Raw genomic sequence first — 25,741 nt, forward strand, 5'->3', positions numbered from 1 at the left:
TATGAAGACTAAGGCTTTCCAACATCATAAGGCATCCCTGCACTGTAAACTCTATTGTATGGTTAGTGAGGGATGAAGACCAACTAAAGGCTTTCCCACATTCCTTACTATTCATAAAGCTTCTGTAAAAATGGCATGGCATTAGAAGCCATCGTCTAGCTTCACGAGGAGGAGAAAGAATCACCATTATCATCAGCCCAAAGCCCAAAGCTGATTCCTATAAGGTGGAAATCAAACAAAACCTCCACTCTCCAAACTATCAATTCTGACACCAGCCATCCCATCCACAGCACTCTGTACCTCTCTACTGGTTTGATAATTCATTGCAATGGCCACAATGAACTCAAAGACAATACTCACAATTAATGGAGTTTATTAGGGAAATAACAGGTTACAATTCAGGATCAGGATAAACACAGAAGTAACACCTCAGGATACAGTTCTTCGATAAGGACTGCTTCTTGGCCTCTGTCACTGCACCCTGGTCAGGGCCTTGCTGCTGCTGCTACCTGCTTGGGTCTGCGACCTGCTGACAGCCTCTGCCCTGCTCAGTCAAGTGTTAGACCTCTTTAGTCAGGCTGATAAGTACCCAGCAGCACCCCGCTCCACCAGCAAGCCTCCTGACCACAGGTGCTCAGTTCTTGTTCCTTGGAACAGTAAGCCTAGCTCCACCAACTAGTGCCAGGAGGCACCCCTCTCTACCACAAAGCTTCCTGCCCGAAAGCACTCAGCTCTCTCACTCTGTGGGCTGGCAAGCCCACTGTGGCTGCCTCACTCGGAGGGCCAGAAAGCCAATCATGCAATCTTGGGCCGGTCTTGTGGTTCTGGTGCTGTATGTTCCCCTGTTGTGCTTGCCACTGCTCCTCACTGCCTCACGCCACTCCTCCTACAATGTTAAACTCCTCTGTCTCCTGGGTCTAGAAGGTTCCCAGTGCAAGGACCACAGGTTCACAAGATGCACTCCGTTCCTGGCCTTTCTTCTTGATGGTAGTGAGGTTCCTCTACCCTTCTATAGGATCAGCTCCTTTTTAAACCTATTGATATGGCAAAACTGACCAATCCCCTACAAGGGCTCCATTCACCTTATTTGCATAGTCCCACCCAATCATTTTGTGCGAGTTACAAAACCATGGCTAGAAGGGCCATATGATAGCAATTTAGTGTGCCACAGGTTCTGTCCACTGAGGTCTTATATGACCAGTGAAGTGTGAGAACTAAGGGCTTTCCCACATTCCTTACCATCAGAAGGCCTACCTTCATGGTAAGTTCTAACATGTTTACGGAAGGATGAGAAACAACTAAAGGCTTTCTCACATTCCTTACATTCATAAGGCTTCTCACCACTGTGAGTTCTAACATGGTCATTGAGGTGTGAGGACTGAAAAAAGGCTTTCCCACATTCCTTACATTCATAAGGCCTCTCTCCACTGTGCGATCTCAGATGGGTAGTGAGGTTTGAGGATCTACTAAAGGCTTTCCCACATTCTTTACATTTATAAGGCCTGTACCCATTGTGAATTCTTATGTGGCCAGTGAGGTATGAAAACCGTCTAAAAGATTTTCCACATTCCTTACACTCATAAGGCTTTTCTCCACTGTGAATTCTTACATGTCTAGTGAGTTGTGAACACTGACTAAAGGCTTTCCCACATTCCTTACATTCATAAGGCTTCTCTCCACTGTGAACTCTTAAATGTCTGGTGAGTTGTGAAAACTGCTTAAAAGTTTTCCCACATTCTTTACATTCATAAGGCCTCACTTCATTGTGTGTTATTATATGGGCAGTGAGGTGTGAGGATCGTCTAAAGGCTTTCCCACATTCTTCACATTCATAAGGCTTCTCTCCACTGTGAATTCTTACATGTCTAGTGAGTTGTGAAAACTGACTAAAGGCTTTTCCACATTCCTTACATTCATAAGGCTTCTCTCCACTGTGAACTCTCATGTGTCTAGTGAGTTGTGTAAATTGCTTAAAGGCTTTCCTACATTCTTTACATTCATAAGGCTTCTCTTCACTGTGCGTTATTATATGGGTAGTGAGGTGTGAGGACCGACTAAAGGTTTTCCCACATTCCTTACATTCATAAGGCTTCTCTCCACTGTGAGATCTTATATGTATAGTAAGAGATGAGGAACAAGTAAAGGCTTTCCCACATTCCTTGCATTCATAAGGCCTCTCTCCACTGTGAGTTCTTGTATGTCTAATGAGGTCTGAGGGCCGACTAAAGGCTTTCCCACATTCCTTACATTCATAAGGCCTCTCTCCACTGTGAGATCTTACATGTGCAGTGAGAGATGAAGAACAGTGAAAGGCTTTCCCACATTCCTTACATTCATAAGGCCTCTCTTTACTGTGAGTTCGTGTATGTCTAGTGAGACTTGAGAGATAACTAAAGGCCTTCCCACACTCCTTACATTCATAAGGCCTCTCTCCACTGTGAGTTCCCATATGTTTAGTGAGGGGTAAGGAACTACTACAAGGTTTCCCATAATCCTTACATTTACAAAGTTTCACATGAAGTTTTAGGTAAGGACAAGTGCAGCCTTCTCCGCATTCCTTACAATGATACGGTGTGTATCCAGTGTGAGATCTGATATGATTTTTAAATGACAAATGATCCATAAAGGCTTTTCCACACTCAAGGGATCCAATAGGATTTACTCCAGCAATTCTTCTGAGGCTAGTAAAATTCCCAATCCAGCTGAAAGTTTTTCCACACTGATTATCTTCTTCAACTTTATTTACTTTACCATCGTTACTTTCACAGAGGCTCTCTACTGAATATATTCTGTTAAAAATGGGAAGCATGTTGTTAGAATTAAAGTTTTACCATTTCACAATTACTATACACAATGTGTTTTTTGCCAAGTTGTCTCGTGTTGCATAGGTTGAATCGTCTCACAGAGGGTACTACCATTATACTCACAGTGTTTCTAAATAATGGAACTTTCTAGTAATTAGGTACAAGTGAAATATGTTTCAAATACTCAATAACTGATTCACATTTGTGGAAATACTGTGTTGTGAAAATTTTGTGAACACACCACTTTAGAGCTACTCTTACACACACACACACACAGAAATATCACAACAACCTAAGACTCTCCTGAGGCACTGAGGCACTGTTCACTGTCATGTGAATAATAACTCACCTCATGTGCCTTCCCTGGTTGTTGTGTTGAAGTTCAATGCCATGGAATTCACAGATATCTCCTAACATGGAGAACCAGGAATCATTCTTCATGTACAACATTTGTCCACTGTTATCCTGTTTCAAAACTGAAACAATTTTAAGTGGAGTTTCACAGATGAAAAAAAATGAACAGGAAATTTTATGAGGAACAGACACATGAGAAAAAAGTGAGGCGTCTGACTGTTACAGGACTTTGGCAATGGTCAAGACAGTTAAGAAATTTACTAAGAAATAATTCCATGACAATTCACAGTGATTGTGACATACCAAAAAACCAAACCAAACCATTGCCGTTGAGTTGATTCCAACTCATAGTGACCCTAGAGGAGAGAGTAGAAGTGCCCCATAGAGTTTCCAAGGTGTGCCTGGTGGATTCAAACTGCCAACCTTTTGGTTAGCAGCTATAGCTCTTAACTACTACACCACCAGGGTTCCCAGTGGTGAGATTTAAAAAAAAAAAAAAAACTAGTGCCAAATAAGTACAGTGTAATTAGGAATGCAAAATTAAAAAGTATCGCAAATAATACAAGTGCATAAAGATAGTATTAAAGCAGGAAATGGAGGAGGTCTGTTCCCACAAACAAACAAGGCATGAGATGGTTGATGAAAACTCAAAAAAGTCAGCTCAGGTTCATGTGTAAGTCCACTTCCTCAAAGCAAGAGATTTTTTCAAATTGATTTCTTTAAATGTAATTTCATCCCAGCAGGACTGGTCCTTCAAAGGATTCTTGCCTTCCTGGTGCTCCCTGATAGTACAGTTCTGGATAAGTCCTATCTCCATTCTTCTAAGATCTTCCCTTTGCTTCTCAGGGAGGAAAATTAGTGTGGTTGACATGGTTCTCACAGGGAAAGACAGATCATGAGGGAAGACAGACAAGCACACTTCTCTGATGTTGAACCAACACTCTCGTCTCCACTGTCTCTATAGACAGACAGGTGTGAATGTATTTTTCACAAAATAATCACATTAAATGTGTAATAAACATGGTAAAACACTAACAAGGTCCCAAACCACAAATTTCTCTTTGCCACAAAGTGAACCCTGAAGCCAATGCTCAGACTTAAAACACTTAAAGAGGCCTCAAGGCTTTTAACAACAACAGTTAGTTTAATACATAGATTTTACTATCATAAGGAAGCTACTATGTCCCATACTCATTAAAAATCAAGCCCATTGCTGTCAAGTCAATTTTGACACATAACGACTGTACAGGACAGAGTAGAACTGCCCCATAGAGTTTCCAAGGAGCGCCTGGTGGATCTGAACTGCCAGCCTTTTGATTAGCAGCCATAGCACTTAACCACTATGCCAACAGGGTTTCCCTAAGCCCCATGAGGACAGTGGAAACACCTGTCATGCTTACCAATGTATTCCAGTTCCTCAGTCCAAATCCTAGAAGGTCGATGAGTACAATATATTTATTCACTAAATAAGTAAACAAGAAAAATGAAGCCATCCTTACCTAAGTCCAGGTTCCTAAAGGTTTCCATCATCACATCTGTGTAGAGTTTCCTCTGAGAAAAATCCAGCAAAGCCCACTCTTCCTGGGTAAATTCCACAGCTACATCCTCAAAGTCCACTGAGTCCTAAAACATCACACACATTCAGGATCAGCAAGGTACTGTTTTTCCCAATGTGTGCAAAAGTATGAATGAGGCTGAAAGTCTTGGGGAACTGAAAATTCATAGGGAGGTCACACAAGGTTCTATGTTCTACTTAGACTTTGGCCATCGGCACTGTCCCTTCACAAACTAAGTTATGACATACGGCTAGACAGTTGCTTTAGCCCTGAGGTAGGACACTGAAGGTGTACTGTTGGCCTTGCCAGCTGAAGGCAAACTGCTTTTGGTGGTCCTTTGAAAGAGGTATGGAAAAAAAGACATTGGCCAAATCAGTAGGTGCATACTAGGTACCAAAAGATGTATTAACTTGCTCAAGCAATGAAACCACATCTGGAACAGCAGCTGCAATTGCAGTCACCATCTGGTTAAGTTTTCGACAAGCCACTATCATTCTCCAAGATCCATCTGTTTTTTGCACAGGCCAAACAGGCAAATTGAATGGGGATGTGGTTAGAATCACCACCCCTGCATCCTTTAAGTCTGTGATGGTGGCATAATCTCTGCAATCCTTCCAGGAATGCAGTACTGCTCTTGGTTTGCTATTTTCCTAGGTAGGGGCAGTTCTAATGGCTTCCACTTGGCTTTTCCTACCATAATAGCCTTAACTACATTTGTCAGGGATCCAATGTGGGGGTTCTCCCAGTTGCTGAGTATATCTATTCCAATTATGTATTCTGGAACTAGGGAATTCACAATAGGACGGGTTTCGGGGGCCCACTGGACCTACTGTGAGACGTACATGAGCTAAGACTCCATTAACAACCTGACCTCCATATGCTGCCACTCTGACTTGTGGGCTACAGTGACATTTTGGGTCTCCTGGAATTAGTGTCAGTTCAGAGCCAGTATCTAGTAATCCCCAAAACGTCTGATGAACAGTCACTCTAGTAAAACACTGTGGATCCTTTTGGGAAAGGCTGGGAGAAAGATTAACAGTACAAATTTTTGGCAGTGTGATGGGGTCCTTCCTCAAGGCGACCTGGCCTCCCCTTAACTCAAGGGATTTTGAGCCTGAAAACTCACTAAAGTCTGGGAACTGATTGAGGAGCCATGACACTATTCTGGCGATTCAAGTTAGAATGCTGTTCACCTGCTCTAGAATTCATCCACTTGTACAAATCAAGTAAATATTTAGTAGATAACCTATTTCAATCCTACGCACACCATGACTAAGTAGCCAATACCATAAGTCCATACAAGTCAGACGACTCTGATTACTGCTTTCACTCTGTTGTCCATTACAGTAACCACACATACCTTCCCTTTGTCATTTGAGTGCTGCCACTTGGCCTCTACCACCATGGGGTCCAATCAGCCCCATTGTAGTTAGGTGTCTTAATTCAGATAAGGCAGTTCCCACTGTCAAATCTGAGTTACACAGAATAGCAATCACAGCAGTCTTCAAGGATGCTGGGGGCTCCCTTCACAAATTTATTCCTCATTGTTGTGGTAAAAGAATGTGAGAGAATAAATTTCTCTTATAGCAGCACTAGAAAACAGACAATTTGGTACTGAGAGTGGGGTGCTGCTCTAACAAATATCTAAAATGTGGAAGCAGTTTTGAAACTGAATGGGTAGAGGCTGGAAAAGTTTTCAGGTGTCTAATAGCAAAATCCAAGATTGCCTTGAAGAGACTGTTCATGGAATTATGGACATCAAAGACAATTCTGGCGAAGGATTACAAAGAGGTGAGGAGAGCTATAACAACAGAGATAGTGCATAGGGTGAGAAGCAGAGGCAGAGAAATGGCAGCAGCAGAACCAGGAGACTGGCGCAAGATTGTGGGGGAGCCAACCCAGGAAGTGAGAGAGCTGAGGGCCTTTGGACAGGAGGCTTCCTTGCAGATTTGGGTGCCTTGGAATACTTATCAGTGGAGCAAGGCTTGCTGACTCTGGGAGCAAGAGAGCTGAGTGCCTTCAGACCTATGTTTACTGGTGGAGTGGCTACCTTCAGGCATTATCAGTAGAGCTAAAGAGCTTTGGAACACTTGCCCGAACAGGGTAGACAGCAGGCCAAGCCAAAAAGGCCCAAGAGGCCAAGGAATCAGGCAGCAGAAGCTGAAAAGACAAGGAACACAAGGGTCTCATCTCTAAAATCTACAAAATACTTCAACATCTCAATAACAAAAAGACAATCCAATGAAAAAAATGGACAAAGGATATGAGCAGACACTTCAAAGAAGGCATTCAGGTGGCCAATAAACACATGAGGAAATGCTCAAGGTCATTAGCCGTTAGAGAAATGCAAATCAAAACTACAATGAGATACCATCTCACCCTGACAATACTGGCACTAATCCAAAAAACACAAAATAACAAATGTTGGGGAGGTGGCAAAGAGGCTGGAACTCTTACGCATTGCTGGCGGGAATGTAAAACGGTAATACCACTTTGGAAAATGATATGATGCTTCCTTAAAAAGCTAGGAATAGAAATACCATATGACCCAGCAATCCCACTCCTAGGAATATACCTGAGAGAAATGAGTGTCGTCACACCAATAGACATATGCCTTCCCATGTTCACTGCAGCACTATTCACAATAGCAAAAAGATGGAAACAACCTAAACGCCCATCAAGACATGAATGGATAAATAAATTATGGTACATATACACAAGGGAATACTATGCAACAATAAAGAACCATGATGAATCCATGAAATGTTTCACAACATGGATAAATTTGGAGGGCACTATGTTGAGTGAAATAAGTCAGTCACAAAAGGACAAATATTGTATGAGACCACGATTATAAGAACTCAAGGTTTACACAGAAAAAAAAAAAAATTCTGATGGTTACAAAGGTGGGGAGGGACGGGAAGGGAAAATCACAAACTAGGCAGTAGAGAAGTGTCAACTTTGGCGAAGGGAAAGACAACACACAATACAGGGGAAGTAAGCACAAGTGGACAAAGGCAAAAGCATAGAAGTTTCCTAGACACATCCAAACACTTTGAGGGACTGAGCAGCTGAGGCTGGGGACCACACATCCAACTTTGGTGTGTAGTGTCCAAGGTCTTAAAAGCTTGCAAGCAGCCATCTAAGATACATCTATTGGTCCCACACCATTTAGAGAAAAGGAGAATGAAGAAAACCAAAGACACAAGGAAAATAGTTGGCCCACATGAACCAGAGACTCCACCAACCTGAACCTAGAAGAAATAAATTGTGCCTGGCTACTGCCACCGAATGCTATGACAGGGGTCATGACAGAGAGCTCCAGGTAGAATAATAGAAATATGTAGAACAGAATTCAAATTCACACAAAAAAGACCAGACTTGCTGGTCTTACAAAGACTGGAGGAATGCCTAAGACTATGGCCTCCAGACACCGCTAACTCAGAACTGAAACCACTCCTGAAGCCCCTTTTCAAACAAAGATTAGACAGGCCTATAAAACAAAAAATAACACAAGTGAGGCAAGACAAGGCAGAAAGGGACAGGCACTGGATGAACGGACCCAGCAAACCTGGGGTGGAAAGGGGAAGTGTGCTGTCACATTGTGGGGATTGCAACCAATGTCATAGGACACTATGTGTATAAATTTTGAAGGAGAAATTAACTTGAGCTGTAAATTTTCACCTAAAGCATAATAAATTGTTTTAAAAAAGTAAAAAAACAAGCCAATAATGTTCAACTCTGTAAGAACTTCAGAACCATTCAAAGGTTTACAGCAATGATACAAACACAAAGCCAGGAAAAAGGTAACTTTAAAATGATAGGAAAGCTTTGTCAGATTTTCTACTTGCCCATGCCTCAACTGCTCCCTGGTTAGGGGGCAGTCTTTTAGGGGTGGCAGCCCATAGTCTCACAGTGGGCTAGAGAAAAAAAGCTAAAGGAAAACATAGCCAACGAACTAAAGGAAAACAATGTTTTAATAAAATGAGTGGAGTCCTTAAGTGGCACAAAAGGTTAAGCACTCAATTAGCAGGTGAAAAGTTGGCTATTTGAGCCCACCCAGAGGCACTCAGAGACAATCCTGGCAATCTGCTTTCAAAAGGTCACTACCTCGAAAACCCTATGGAGTAGTTCCACCACATACATGGGGTCAGCGACTAACAATAACAAGAAAATGAGAACATCAATAAAGAGGTATGAATTATAAAAAGGAAGCAAACAAATTTTGGAAGTACAAAGTACAATAACCAAAATGAAAAATTCACTAGAGGATTTGAATAGCATTTCTCAGTGGATACGAGAAAGAGTCAGTGAACCTGGAATATAGGACAACTGAGATTATTGTCTGATGAACAAAAGAAAAAAGAACAAAGAAAGGTGAACAAAGCCAGATGGATTTATAGAACACCATTAAGTAGACCAACACATGCATTATGGGTACACCCAAAAGAGAACAGAGAAAGGGGTAAAAAGAATATTTTTAAAAATAATGGCTGACCTGGCCCAGACGGCTTCACAGCACAGTTCTACCACTTTCAGAGAAGAGATAACACCACTACTACTAACGGTATTTCAGAGCATAGAAAAAGAAAGAATACTCCCAAACTCATTCTATGAAGCCTGCATATCCCTGATACAAAAACCAGCTAAAGACAGCACAAAAAAAGAAAATTACACACCTATTTTTTTATATCCCTCATGAACATGGATGCAAAAATCCTCAACAAAATTCTAGCCAAAAGAATTCAACTACATATCAAAAAAATAATTCACCATGACCAAGTGGGATTCATACCAGGTATGCAGGGATGGTTCAACATTAGAAAAACAATTAATGTAATCCATCAGATAAATAAAAGACGAGAATCACATGATTTTATCAATTGATGCAGAAAAGGCATTTGACAAGTTCAACACCCAGTCATGATAAAAACTGTCAGCAAAATAGGAACAGAAGGAACATTCCTCAACATAATAAAGGGCATTTATACAAAGCCAATAGCCAGCATCACCCTAAATGGAGAGAGCCTGAAAGCATTCCCCTTGAGATCGGGAACCAGAAAAGGATGCCCTTTATCACCATTCTTAGTCAACATTGTGCTGGAGGTCCTAGCCAGAGCACTTAGGCTAGATAAAGAAATAAAGGGCATCCAGATTGACAAGGAAGAAGTAAAAGTATCTCTATTTTCAGATGACATGATCTTATACACAGAAAACCCTAAGGAATCCTCCAGAAAACTACTGAAACTAACAGAAGAGTTCAGCAAAGTATCGGGATACAAGATAAACATACAAAACTTAGTTGGATTCCTCTACACCAACAAAAAGAACATCAAAGAGGAAATCACCAAGTCAATGCCATTTACAGTAGTCCCCAAGAACATAAAATACGTAGGAATAAATCTTACCAGAGATGTAAAAGACTTATACAAAGAAAAGTACAAAACACTTCTGCAAAAAAACAAAAGAGACCTACATAAGTGGAAAAACATACCTTGCTCATGGACAGAAAGACTTAACATTATAAAAATGTCTATTCTACCAAAACCAATCTATAGATTTAATACAATTCCGATCCAAATTCCAACGACATTTTTTTAATGAGATGGAGAAACAAATCAACAACTTCATATGGAAAGGCAAGAGGCCCCGGATAAGTAATGCATTACTGAAAAAGAAGAACAAAGTGGGAGGCCTCACTCTACCTGACTTTAAAACCTATTATACTGCCACAGTAGTCATAACAGCCTGGTACTGGTACAACAACAGATACATAGACGAATGGAAAAGAATTGAGAATCCAGGCATAAATCTATCCACATAAGAGCAGTTGATATTTGACAAAGGCCCCAAAGCTATTTAATGGGGAAAAGACAGTCTTTTTAACAAATGGTGCTGGCATAACTGGATATCCATCTGCAAAAAAATGAAACAAGACCCATACCTCACACCACGCACAAAAACTAACTCAAAATGGATCAAAGACCTAAATATAAAATCTAAAACAATAAAGATCATGGAAGAAAAAATAGGGACAAAGTTAGGAGCCCTAATACATGGCATAAACAGTATACAAAACATTATTAACAATGCAGAAGAAAAACTAGATAACTGGGAGGGAGCTCCTAAAAACCAAACACCTATGCTCATCCAAAGACTTCACCAAAAGAGTAAAAAGATTACCTACAGACTGGGAAAAAGTTTTTAGCTATGACATTTCCAGTCAGTGCCTGATCTCTAAGATGTACATGATACTGCAAAAAATCAACTACAAAAATACAACTAACCCAATTAAAAAATGGGCTAAAGATATGAACAGCCAATTCACTGAAGAAGACATTCAGGTAGCTAACAGATACAAGAGGAAATGCTTATGATCATTAGCCATTAAAGAAATGCAAGTCAAAACTACAATGAGATTCCATCTCACTCCAGCAAGGCTGACATTAATTCAAAAAACACAAAATAATAAATGCTGGAGAGGTTGTCGAGAGACTGGAACACTTACACACTGCTGGTGGGAATGTAAAATGGTACAACCACTTTGGAAATCGATTTGGCGCTTCCTTAAAAAGCTAGAAATAGAACTACTATAGGAGCCAGCAATCCTACTCCTTGGAATATATCCTAGAGAAATAAGAGCCTTTACACGAACAGATATACGTACACCCATATTCACTGCAGCACTGTTTACAATCGCAAAAAGATGGAAGCAACCAAGGTGCCCATCAACGGATGAATAGATAAATTAATTATGGTTTATTCACACAATGGAATACTATGCATCGATAAAGAACAATGATGAATCCATGAAACATTTCATAACATGGAAGAATCTGGAAGGCATTATACTGAGTGAAATTAGTCAGTTGCAAAGGGACAAATAGTGTATAAGACCACTATTATAAGAACTCGAGAAACAGTTTAAACACAGAAGAAAATATTCTTTGATGGTTATGAGGGGGGGAGGGAGGGAGGGCGGGAGAGGGGTATTCACTAATTAGATAGCAGATAAGAACTACTTAAGGTGACAGGAAAGACAGCACACAATACAGGCGAGGTCAGTACAACTGGACCAAAACAAAAGTAAAGAAGTTTCCTGAATAAACTGAATGCTTCGAAGGCCAGTGTAGCAGGGGTGGGGGTTGGGGGTCCATGGCTTCCGGGGACATCTAGGTCAACTGGCATAATAAAATCTATTAAGAAAACATTTTGCATCCCACTTTGGAGAGTGGTGTCTGGGGTCTTAAACGCTAGCAAGTGGCCATCTAAGATGCATCAATGGGTCTCAGCCCTCCTGGACCAAAGGAGATTGAAGAACACCAAAGACACAAGGTAATTACGAGCCCGAGAGACAGAAAGGGCCACATAAACCAGAGACTACATCAGCCTGAGACCAGAAGAACTAGATGGTGCCTGGCTATAACCGATGACTGCCCTGACAGGGAACACAACAGAGAACCCCTGAGGGAGCAGGAGAGCAGTGGGATGCAGACCCCAAATTCTCCTAAAAAGACCAGACTTAATGGTCTGACTGAGACTAGAAGGACCCTGGTGGCCATGGCCCCCAGACATTCTGTTAGCCCAGGACAGGAACCATTCCCAAAGCAACTCTTCAGACAGGGATTGGACTGGACAATGGGATGGAGAGGGATGCTGGTGAGGATTGTGCTTCTTGGATTAGGTAGACAGGTGGCATCTCCTGCATGGAGGGGAGATGAGAGGGTAGAAGGGTTAGAAGTTGGCGAAATGGACACGAAAAGAGAGAGTGGAGGGAGAGAACGGGCTGTCTCATTAGGAGGAGAGCAATTGGGAGTATGTAGCAAGGCGTATATAAGTTTTTGTGTGAGAGACTGACTTGATTTGTAAACTTTCACTTAAAGCACAATAAAAATTAAAAAAAAAATGTAATCCCCATGGTAACCACAAAGAACAAATCTAAAAACATATACCCAAAAGGAAATGAGAAGGGAAGCAAAACAAACAATGACAGAATTTGAATGCAGAAATAGACAATTCTACATTCAGAGTTGGAGATGTCAATATGCCACTTTCAATAATAGACACAATATCTAGACAGAAGATCAATAAGAAAATAAGTGGATTTGCGTAACAACATAAAACGAGACTTCACAGACATATAGAACACTCCACCCAGCAACAGCAGCATATACATCCGTCTCTAATGCACATGGATTGTTCTCAAAGACAGACCATTTGTTAGGTCAAAAAAAAAAAAGTCTCAATACATTCAAAAAGATTGAAATTACAAACTATTATCTTCTCTGACCATATGCAATGAAACTAAAAAGAAGTAACAGAAAGAAGAAATTTCACAAATATGTGGAATTAAACAACACACTATTAAATAACCAATAAGTGATTTAAAAAGAAAATCCCGAGGGAAATTAGAAAATACTTAGAGATAAATAAAAACAAAGCCAAAACTAAGGGTGAAGACAGTGCTCAGAGGAAAATATACAGTATTAAATGCCCAAAAGAGATCTCTCAATTCAATAACCTTACATTACACCTTGATTAAACAGAAAAAGAGTAAAAAAGTCCAAAAATACCACAAGGACAGAAATAATAGACTATAAACCAAAAAACCCCTTGCCGTTGAGTCAATTCTGACTCATAGTGACCCTATAGGTCAGAGTAGAACTGCCCCATAACTGCCAACCTTTAGGCTAGCAACTGAGCTCTTAACCACCGTGCCACCAGTATAGATAAATGAAATAAGGAATATAGAAAAAACTGACAGAATCAACAAAACAAGAATTTGGTTTTCTGAAAAGATCAATACAATTGACAAATCTTTAGCTAGACTGACCAAACAGAGAAGCAAAAGCTAAAACCAGAAATGAATGTGGACTCATTACTATCGATCATACAGACATAAAGATTACAAGAGAACACAATGAACAACTGTACGCCAACGAATTAGATAATCTGTGTAAAAGGGGAAATTCCTAGAAATGCACAAGTTACCTAAATTGACTCAAGAAGAAATAGAAAATTTCAACAGAACTGTAACAAGTAAAGAGATTTAATCAGTAATCGACATCATCCCAACAATAAAAAGATGAGGACCTGATGGCTTCTACTAAACATTCAAAGAAGAATTTATATCAATCTTACTAAAACTCCTCCAAAAATAAAAGTGAGAACTCTTCTTAACTCATTCGCTGAGGTAAGCATTATTCTGATGCCAAAGCCAGACACAGACATGATGGGGGCAAGGTAGGGGATGACAAACCAATATCCCCCATGAATACAGTTGCAAAAATACTCAACAAAATACTGTAAAACCAAATCCAACAGCATATTAGAAGAATTATGCATCATGACCAAGTAAAATTTACCCCAAAAGGCAAGGATAATGAAACAGTAGAAAAACAACGTAATAGACATCAATAATACAAACGAAAAAAAAAAAATACACATGATAATTTCAATTGATGATGACAAAGTATTTCACAAAATTCAGTATCTTTTGATAATAAAAAACACTCAACAAGGGAAATCAAAGGGAAGTTTCTTAACATGATAATAAGCATTCATGAAAAACCCACAACTAGCATCATATTAAGGAGCCCTGGTGGTGTAGTGCTTAAGTGCCCATCTGTTAACCAAAAGGTGAGCAGTTCAAACCCACCAGCCGCTCCACAGGAAAAAGATGTGGCAGTCTGCTTCCATGAAGATTTACAGCCTTAAAAATCCTATAAGGTAGTTCTGTTGTATCCTAAAGGGTCGCTACGGTATGGAACGATATGATTCACTATGATTCTGAGAAGCAAGAACGCTCCTTAGAGACGAGGATGGCAAGACTTCACCTTGCTTGCTTTGGACAGGTTATCAGCAGGGACCAATCCCTGGAGAAGGACATCATGCTTGGTGAATTAGAGGGTCAGTGAAAGAGAGGAAGACCCTCAACAAGATGAAGTGACACAATGGCTGCAACAATGACCGAGTGGTTGTGACAATGGGCTCAAGCATAGCAACAATTGTGAGGATGGCACAGGACTGGACAGCATTTTGTTCTGTTGTACATGAGGTCGCTCTGAGTCAGAACAGATCTGAACAACTTTCAACACTGTACTGGATGTCACAGCCAGAGAAATTAAGCAGAAAAAATAAACTGAAGGCATTCAATTCTGATAGGAAATAAAACTATCTCCATTTACAGATGATGCCCGAATGCTCCTTAGAAGCACCTTGCTTGCTTTGGACCTGTTACCAGGAGGGACCAGTCCCTGGAGAAAGACATGATGCTTGGTTAAGTAGAGGATCAGCGAAAAAGAGGACCCTCAGTGAGATGGATTGCTGCAACGATGGGCTCAAGCGTAACAATGACTGTGAGGATGATGCAGGGCCTTGCAGTGTTTCATTCTGTTGCACACACGGTCACTATGAGTCAGAACCTACTCGACGCACCTAACAACATTTACCGATGACGTAGTCATATAGATAAAAAAATCTTAAAACATCCACAAGAAAGCATCCAGACCTAAAAAGGATTTCAACAAATTTGCAGGGTACAATATTAACACGTAAAACTCAGTTGTTTTTCTGTGTACCATTAATCAACAAGCGAAAAAGAATGAAGTTGATCCCTATACTTCATATCATGTTCAAAAATTAATTTAAAAGGTATCAACAACCTAGATATAAGAACTAAAACCATAAAAGCAATGTTTAGTTAATAGTACCAAAACCAAACTTCTCAATGTCCTCAAAAAATTGAATCGTTAAATTATTACAGTATATTCCATCCAGAGAACAATATACAGTAATTAAAGGGAATAAACAACCCATGGAGTCCTCCCAATGTAAATCTGAACTTAAGGAATTGGCATTTAAAGTTCATATAGTGCTTTTCGGTTTCTAACATAAAAACCATCAAAATTCAAATGTGTATTAAAAAAGGAAAAAAACAAACTCATTGCTGTTGAATCGATTCCAACTCCTTCAACCCCATAGGACAGAGTAGAACTGCCCCAAAAGGGCTTCCAAGGATGTGATCCTTACAGATGCAGACTGCCACACCTTTCTCCTGAGGAGTAGCTGCTGAGTTAGAACCATGGACATTTTGATTAGCAGCAGAGCGCTTATCCACTAAGCCACTAGGGCTCCTTTCAAATGTATATATTTGGGGATATACACATAAGTGAAAAAATACAAACAAAAGCAAACAACTGATCCTCAAAAACAGTAAGAGGCCAGAAGGGGATTGTGACTAAAAATCAACTCATGGGGGACAGCCAAGAACAAATACCTAGCCATTACATGGATGTCCATTTTATATTTCACTGAGCTGTACATTTAGTATAAATTTTTCTGCATGTATGTAAAAAATTCTAATAAAATTCAGAAATGGAAAGAAACATCCACAATCTTAAAATGGGCATATACAAAAAATTTACATCAAAGAACACAGAGTGAAAAGTTCACTTTCCCAGAAAAGCAGATGAAAAACAAGGACATCCGTTACTTCACTCCTAGCCAACCATATCCTAGCGGTTTTAACCAGTATATTCCCCTCAAGAAAAAAGGAAAGGGTTAAACATTTTAAAGGGAAAAAACCACAGCCCATTCTATTTTATACCAAAAATCAAACCAAACCCAGTGCCGTCAAGTCAATTCCGACTCATAGCGACCCTACAGGACAGAGTAGAACTGCCCCATAGAGTTTCCAAGAAGCGCCTGGTAGATTCGAACTGCCAACCCTTTGGTTAGCAGCCATTGCACTTAACCACTACGCCACCAGGGTTTCCATTCTATTTTATAGATTAAGTAATTATGTATTCACAACTCCAAAAGAATATACAGATTATTATAGGACAGAAATTTTAGCCCTGGTGGCACAATGGTTAAGTGCTCGGCTGCCAACTGAAAGGGCAGTGGTTTGAACGCACCAGTGGCTCTACAGGAGAAAAGACCTGGTGATCTGCTCCCATAAAGATTACAGCCTAGGAGACCCTATGAGGTAGCTCTACTCTGTCACACAAGATCACTATGAGTTGGAATCAACTTAACAACATATACACTAGTACCAAGCAGTTGGAAAATAAAAAGCATAGTGTATTTTAGTGAAAATAAAAAGGGCCAAGGAGTGGAATTAAGCAAATGAAAGATCCTAATAAAAAATTATTCAACGACATCCAATCAACTACAACAAATGAAGAGAGCACCCTTTTAGACGACTGTTCTACCCAAATAGATCTTATTTCCAAAGAACTTCCAAAAAACTCCAATTTTATTTTTCTTAGAACTTGACAAAAATTACTTCAAAAATTTATATGGAAGCACAAATGTCCACAAATAGACAAAATATTCTAAGGAACACTACACAGGGATTGTTGAAACACACACACACGCACACGTGTATATATATATATATATATGTATATACACATATAAGTATATATATATACACACTTACAAATAGCTGTGTGTGTGTAGCTATGACAAATTAGGCAGCACAGTATCAATATAAAAAAAAAATCAATATAAGAGCATACAAATAGATTAATGGAAAAAAAGTAAGTACAGTCATGTACCGCATAAGACCCATTCAGGGGGCAGTCTATCGCATATCTGTTGCATGAGGGTTTTTTTTTTTTTTAAGGGAAAGCTGCTCTCCTTTTACTATTTCCCCCTAATAGTTTTAAAGACCCGAAACCCTACTCTTGTGGCACTGATGGGCAAGGTGTGGGTGGGGATGGCGCAGCTCTGGCTGGGCTACTGCTAGCGCAGGAGGACACGGGTTTGGGAGCAGGTTCTCGGGCTTTGGCCTATAGGCAGGCAGGTGGCAGCTGCAGGCTGGGCTGTTCCTGCTCTTCAGGCAGGCAGAAGAGCAGGGGTGGGGCTGGGAGCTCTCCACTTCCTCCTTCTTTACTTCCTCTTGCTGTACTCCAGCTGCCCCTCTCAGCCTGCTGCCCACTTCTCCAGCCTCCACCAGCAGCTCCAACAACACCAGCAGCAGCAGTGGCGATACGGATGACTTGACTGGAAGGGGGCGCCCAAAAGGTTTTAATAAGGCTTTACAGGGGTGGCCATAACCTGGGGACTGCCTGTACATAATATGGTGTTTCTACAACATCCAAATCACATAATGTTCTATTTCACAAAACCTATTGTGGGCACTATAGTGGGCACCAAGCAACGCATAACTGTAGTCCAGGAACAGGCCCACCCACCACTATAGGAAGTTGAGCCATGACAGGGGAAGCACTGCAAGGCACTGCCAAAAACTACAGACACTTTAATATGTAGGGTCAATTAATTATGTCATTGGGATAATTAATGCATTCCTATCTATTCCATATGCAAAAATAAATTCCAAATAGATTAGTCTTAAATGTGAAAATGTAAAATTATAACACTTTCAGAAGTTATAAACAAATGATTTTATGATATCAGAATAGAGAAAAAATTCTGAAATAAGACATAAGGGGATAGACTGGCAAACTCAACTATAATAAAATTCAGAACTAGTCATCAATGGGCAGAATAAAGTGAATGAGTGCATAACCTACATGCTAGGAAAAAAATTTTCTACATAAATGAAAAATGTATTTCTAAGAGCTATAAAGAAGCCCAAAAAGTCAGAAAAAGATGAACTAATGGTGAGGAAATATGCAAAGCCTTGTCAGTACTGGAGTAGTTTAAGATAACTGCAGAATGAAATTAAAGTATGACACCATTTCATAGCCACAACAGCAAAAATTAATTCCGTAATACCCATGTTACCAAGCAAATGAAACAAAATACAAATATACTACTACGTGGAAGGTAAAACTGGTAAACTACATCAGCGTTTCCTACTACATTTAAACTTGGTTATGATCTGCAACTTAGACCTTTCTCCTCACTAGAGCTATTGGGCGGAGCCCTCGTTGCCCAATGGTTAAGAACTCGGGCTGCTAACAGAAAGGTTGGCGGTTCGAATCTACCAGCTGCTCCTTGAAAACACTACGGGGCCTTTCTGCTCTGTGCTATTGGGTTGTTAGGAGTCGGAATCGACTCAACTGCAATGGATTTGGGTTTTTTTTTTTTTGGTAGTTATTGGGCAAGAGCACTTGGACCCTGGAAAGAAAGTGAACAGAGCAGTACTATTCACAAAAGGAAAAACTAAACTAGAAACAACCTAAATTTTGTTAGCAATACAATGGATAGGTAAATTGTGGTCCACTCATAAAATGGAACACATACCTACATAGGAACATAGGTAAACTAGAGCTACAGATACCAACATGTATGAAACTCAAAAACATCATGAGGAAAACAAGTCAACTAAAGAACCCACACAGAGGAAATGCATTTATACAATGGTCAAAAGATGCGAAGGTCAATGATATAAAGTTCACAGATTAAGACTTGGGTGGTAAAGCTGTAATAACAACAATAACAATAATAGTACATTTACAGTGGTTACTTCCAGGTTAATGAGATCAGGGCAGGACACACTGGGAGGGCTCTAAGAACTTCCCATGTCCTATTTGTAATCAGGTGTCCAGATTAGTGTTATTAAAACTTTACATGAAAAGTTTCATGTATTCCTTGCTTATATACTTTACAACAGAAAGTTTAAAACAGAAAAATAAATAATTTTAATATATTAATTCTACCAGGTAATCTGACAGCCCCTTAATTCTACCAAGTAATCTGACAGCCCCTTCATTTTCATTTAATTTGTCTTAGGTCAGGAGAGCTTTTATACCTCAATTTATATATACATGAATCTTAGAAATTTACAACAATATGCACTAGAGTGAGCTTTGTAAAAGGAAAATGTTGGAAACTCCAAGTGTCCCTTCATAGCGTTGAGGTTACAAAAAAATTAAACAAAAACCAGAAAAAAACTTAAGACAGATCCACCAAATGCAGTACTATGGAGTTTTTACAACTTTAGATTGAAGCTGTCTACGTATTGTTAACAGAGCTCCAGGATAATTTGTTAACTGCAAAAAGCAAGTATAAAATCCAAGCTATCTTTTTTATAACAAAGTAGGGTAGATAAAAATTTCTAATTCCATTTGCTTGCATTTATATAAAGAGATACTGGCAAGATGCTTAAGAAAGTTGACAAGAAAGCTGGATATCTAAAGGTGGCTGGTGGAAGAAGAATGATCTGGATGAGGGCAACGTTAGAGCAAGTCTTCATAAAGATTGCTTGGTAAGTTCATACTGCCATTTGAGCTTTAATTTAAGGGTATTTTCTATTGGAAAGACATGGTAATTTTACTTTTAAACAATATAAATCGAATGTGGTACTTAATGTGTTTCCTAGGAATTTCATTCGTAAATACAGAAGCATTGAAGATTTAATCCCTTAGGGCCTAAATGTTACAGAATAGTCTAATACACTTGCGCAAATCAAAAATGTAAGTCAGGGCTCCGTGCTGAAACCCAGTAACCAGGGATATCAGTCTGTATGTTCATTTTCTCCACCAGAAGGTTTCCAAAATGGCTGGAAGAATTAAAACATTAGGGGTTCTGGAATAATATGGTAAGTGTAACAGAAGTCCTTCAGATCCCTCTGAAGATCCAAGTGAGATTTAAAGTAACTTTTACACCAGTAAAAACAGGTATTCCTCTGTGTTTCAGAACTTTTATATCTATTAAACTAAAAAATTATCAGTGGAAACCTAACAAACGGATTCCAAAATTTGCTTCCAGTAGAAACTGTGCCCCTGAGACCTTAAATACACCCATTCTTGTTTTAGATGTAGCCGATGCAGATCCTGCCCATGAAGGACTCTGGGACTGAGCAAGAGTGATTGACTGGACAGTAACCCCGTCCATAATTAGACAAGGACACTGACCAGACTCCCCTCTTTTTTTCCCTTCAGGAAGATACTGGGTAGCCCCTAATGGACGGAATGCAGTAGCTACGTGGCACTAATTTCTGGCTGTGGTTGACCCCAAGGCACCACTGGCTGGATACATGCACTCTATGCTTTCCTTGAATCCATTCTCGCATTTCAAAGGTTATACTGCATTTACAAGGAACCCATTTGGTGGGGGTGATTGAGTAAAAGGACTGTATTTTCTTGGTGGGATTACTTACCTGCTATTTTTACTCTCAGTGTCGACAATATTATCACCAAAACTGAGACACTACAAAAGTTCATCACCAGTCCCCTAAATGACACTGAACTTGGGTCTGCTGCTCTCAGCGAAGAAACTGCTGCCTTGAGAAGTGTGGTGCTCCAGAACAGAATGGCTTTGGACGTGACAACAGGGGCCCAAGGAGGCGCCTATGCTTTATGAAAAACTGAATGTTGTGTACATGTTCCCGACAACGCAGCCCTTGTAAGCCACTCCTTTGTTCACTTACCCAATTAGATTGCACAGAACATATGGGGGATGACACTTGGTGGACAGAGATCAAGGGGTGGTTCTCTGGGTGGGGAACAGCGTGGAAAAAATTACTATTTGGACTTCTTGGCGTCATAATAGGTGAAATCATTTTTTGAACTTGCTTGTGTGGTATATGTTTGTATGTTTGCAATGCATTCATAAACTAGGGAAGGAATCCCTGAGATCATCTTTCCCCTATCCTGCAGGCTCAGAGAAACTCACAGAAGAGGTGGGCGTGTGAGGCTGTAAGAGCCAGGCAGGAAGGAGTGGATTGTAGGGTGTTAGACATATCCAATATGGATTCTGCCCATGAAGGTCTCTGGGATTGAGCAAGAGTGGCTGGCCAGAGAGTCACTGTCTTAGGCTGGGTTCTCAAGAGAAGCAAAACCAGTAATGCATATAAATATATAGAGAGAGATTTATATCAAAGAAACAGCTCACACAGCTGTAGGGGTTGGAACATCCGAAGTCCTTGGATCAGGATAGAGGCCTTTCCCAATTCACAGAGCAGCAGAAGATGGTGAACCCAAGACGAGCAGGTCAGAGAACAGAACTCCCGCTCACAGACCGTGATGGTCGAGGAATCCCCAAGGTCAGCAGGCAAGACCTCAAGGTTTCTCCTGAGTCACATAGCTTCAGGGGCTGGTGAACTCAAGATAGGCAGGTCAGGGAGCAGAACTCTTGCTTGCAGGCCATGAAGATCAACAAATCCCAAGATGGACAGGCAAGCTGCTAGTCCAAGTCCCAAGAATCAGAGGTCAGACAAGGGACAGCTGTTGGATCCAGAACAAGCCAACAACCTTTTCAAGGTAAGCAGGGAGGAAGGAGGTGGTGGAAGGCAGAGAGATGAAGGCTGAGGGGGCAGTGAGCTGCCACAGACCCCAGACCTGCCAGTACCACTCAGCAGATTCCACCACGGAGGTGATTGCATATCAAATTTCAACAAGGAAGTGATCACAACATTACACAACTGCCAAAACACTGAGAATCCCACCACAGAGGTGATCGCATATCAAATTTCAACAAGGAAGTGATCACAACATTACCCAACTGCCAAAACACTGAGAATCATGGCCCAGCCAAGCTGAGACACAATCTTAACCATCACAGTCCACCTCTTGTCAACTTGGCATATGTACACATCTCCCTAAACCATACATAATCTCTGAATAAACACAATTACAAAGTTATACTTGTCCATACCAGGAAACAACTAACACACGTAAACAAAAAGCACACTACCCCATTTACATATATTTTATAAGTGAAGAAAAAAATATCTGATGCACACATACAAAGCAGAAATACTCATAACAATTACAGTCCTCCTTTCTGCAACTGCTCACATGGCCTTAACTGGTATTTAGAACTACCTTCTTCCACCACCCATTCTGTATTCCCCTTGCCCTCAGCAAGCACCTCAGCTGGTCATGGTTCTTTGCTTGGTGGGGGGACCCAAACCTTCATTTCTGAAGGGTCTGGGCCATTAGTAGCCATGTCAGAATTGGGTTCCTGTAGATTTCCATTGACATTAATCACAGGACATGGTAGTACTGAGACGCCCTAAGGGATATCCTCCATTCCAGACATATTCTTCTTTACTTCCATTATGTAGTATCAATCCGATTTCCTCTTGGTAATCTGGATCAATCACACCAGCCAGTATGGTAACTTCCCTCTTTGCCTGTTCATCCAGAGGCATAAGGAGCCCAAAGCAACCAGGTGGCATTCTTAGCTTCTAATTCAATGGAATCAGTAATGTGTCTCCAGGTGGGAGCATTCCTCCCCTTGGAACAAAGACCTCTAGGCCTGCAGAGCATAAGGTTGTGGGGACAGAAAGCAAAAATCTTGCAAGTGGGTAATTAGGGGTAATAGTGAGTGGTGCCACTCCCATTTCCACCCCTGGATTCCTGGACCCAGGACTCCTTGCTATCAGAGAAACGGCACAATATATTGGATGCTGGTTTAGAGCATATACAGCCTCCTGGAGAACACTGCCCCAACCCTGCAAGGTACTACGACCTAGCTGGTGCCGTAATTGTGTCTTTAGGAAGCCATTCCATCGTTCAATCAAACCAGCTGCGTCAGGATGATGGGAAACATGGTAAGACCAGAGAATTCCATGAGCATGGGCCCAGTGCTGCACTTCGTATGATGTAAAATAAGTCTCTTGATCAGATGCAATGCTGTGTGGGATACCATGACAGTGGATAAGGCATTCTGTGTAAGTCCACGGATGGTAGTTTTGGCAGAAGGGTAGCATGCGAGGAAGGCAAATCCATATCCAGAGTAAGTGTCTATTCCAGTAAGGACAAAATGGTGCCCTTTTCATGATGGAAGTGGTCCAACATAATCAAGTTGCCAACAAGTTGCTGGCTGGTCACCTCAAGGGACGGTGACATATTGGGGACTCAGTGTTGGTCTCTGCTGGCAGATTGGGCACTCAGCAGTGGCTGTAGCCAAGTCAGCCTTGGTGAGTGGAAGTCCAAGTTGCTGGGCCCATGCATAACCTCCATCCCTGCCACCATGGCTACTTTGTTCATGAGCCCATTGGGCAATGATGGGAGTAGCTGAGGAAAGAAGATTAGTGGTTTCCACAGAATGTGTCATCCTATCCACTTATTAAAATCATCCTCTGCTGAGGTCACCTTTTGGTGAGGATTCACATGAGGCACAAATTATCTTCACTTCTTTGGCCCATTCAGAGAGGTCTATCCACATACCTCTTCCCCATAAATCCTTGTCTCCAATTTTCCAGTCAGGTTCTTCCCAAGTCCCTGGCCATCCAGCCAAACCACTGGCCACCGCCCATGAATCAGTATAATCGCATATCTGGCCATTTCTCCTTCCAAGCAAAATGAACAACCAGGTGCGCTGCTCGAAGTTCTGCCCATTGGGAGGATTTCCCTTTACCACTGTCCTCCAGGGAGGCCCCAGAAAGGGGCTGTAGCACTGCCACTGTCTACTTTCGAGTGGTGCCTGCATATCACACAGAACCATCTGTAAACCAGGCACGAGTTTTCTCTTCTTCAGTCAAGTGATCGTAAGGAATTCCCCATGAGGCCCTAGGTGCAGACTGGGAGATGGAAGGTAATGTGACAGGAATGAAGACCACGGGCATCTGGGCCACTTCCTCATGCAACTTACCTGTTCCTTCAGGTCCTGCTTGGGCCCAATCTCATATATACCACTTCCATTTAATGATGGAATGCTGCCATGCGCGTCCAGCTTTATGACTCTGCGGGTCAGATGACATACCATTCATGATGGGCAGGTCAGGCCACATGGTGACTAGGTGTTCCATTGTTAAGCGTTCAGTCTCTATTAAAGCCCAGTAACAAGCCAAAAGCTGTTTCTCAAAAGGAGAGTAGTTATCTGCAGAGGATGGCAGGGCTTTGCTCCGAAATCCTAAGGGTGTGCACTCTGATTCACCAATAGGGGCTGCCAAAGACTCCAATCAGCACTCTATATGCCACTGACACTTCAAGCACGATCGGATCAGCTGGATCATAGGGCCCAAGGGGCAGAGCAGTTTGCACAGCAGCCTGAACCTGTTGCAGAGCCTTCTCTTCTACCAGGCCCCACTCAAAACTCACAGCTTTTTGAGTCACTTGATAAACAGGCTGAAATAACACACTCAAATGAGGAATATGTTGCCTCCAAAATCCAAAGAGTCCCACTAGGTGCTGTGCCTCCCTTTCAGTTGTGGGAGCAACCAGATGCAATAATTATCCTTCACTTTAGAAGGAATACCTCGACATGCCCCATACCACTGGACCCCTAGAAATTTCACTGAGGTGGAAGGCATCTGAATTTTTGTGGGATTAATTTCTCACACTCAAGCACACAAATGTTTTACCAGTAAGTCCAGAGTCATTGACAGTTCTTGCTTACTAGGTCCAATCAGCATAATGTCATCAGTGTAATGGACCAGTGTGCCATCTTGTGGAAGGGAAAGACACTCAAGTTCCCTGCAGACTAAATTATGCCACAGGGCTGGGGAGTTGGCAAGTGAAGGTGTTTGAACTGCTTCTGGCGGTCCTTTGAAATAGGTATGGAGAAAAAGGCATTCGCCAGATCAATAGCTGCATATCAGGTACCAGGAGATGTATTAAATTTGCTCAAGCAATGAGACTACATCTGGAACAGCAGCTGCAACTGGAGTCGCCACCTGGTTAAGTTTTCAATAATCTACTGTCATGTTCCAAGATCCATCTGTTTTTTGCACAGGCCAAATAGGAGAGTTGATTGGGGATGTGGTGGGAATCACCACCCCTGCATCCTTCAAGCCCTTGATGGTGGCAGTAATCTCTACAATCCCTCCAAGAATGCGGTATTGTTTTTGGTTTACTATTTTTCTAGCTAGGGGCAGTTCCAACGGCTTCCACTTGGCTTTTCCTACCATAATAGCCCTAACTCCATTTGTCAGGGATCCAATATAGAGGTTCTGCCAGTTGCTGAGTATATCTATTCCAATTATGCATTCTGGAATTGGGGAAATCACTACAGGATGGGTTTGGGGACCCACTGGACCTACCATCAGGCGGACAGAAGCCAAGACTCCATCAATAACCTAACCTCCATATTCCCCCACTTTGACTGCTGGGCCACAGTACCGTTTTGGGTCTCCTGGAATTAGTGTCAGTTGAGGCAGTATCC

General features: G+C 41.3%; 1 protein-coding gene across 4 annotated transcripts in view; it reads right to left on the reverse strand.

The window, feature by feature from the left end:
• Positions 1–356: 356 nt before the first annotated feature.
• LOC104847288 (zinc finger protein 883-like) overlaps positions 357–25,741 on the reverse strand; it is a 36,423-nt gene continuing 11,038 nt past the window's right edge. For all 4 annotated transcript variants that reach the window (XM_064280569.1, XM_064280566.1, XM_064280568.1 and 1 more), the window contains 3 exons: positions 4,658–4,781; positions 3,154–3,280; positions 357–2,789 (listed from right to left, as the gene is read on the reverse strand). In XM_064280569.1, the coding sequence (XP_064136639.1) occupies positions 1,190–2,789; positions 3,154–3,280; positions 4,658–4,688 (1,758 nt within the window). In that variant the 5' untranslated portion in view covers positions 4,689–4,781 and the 3' untranslated portion in view covers positions 357–1,189. The remainder of the gene's footprint in view (positions 2,790–3,153; positions 3,281–4,657; positions 4,782–25,741) is intronic.

Source organism: Loxodonta africana, chromosome 3 (assembly GCF_030014295.1).
Source record: "Loxodonta africana isolate mLoxAfr1 chromosome 3, mLoxAfr1.hap2, whole genome shotgun sequence".
NCBI lineage: Eukaryota > Metazoa > Chordata > Mammalia > Proboscidea > Elephantidae > Loxodonta > Loxodonta africana.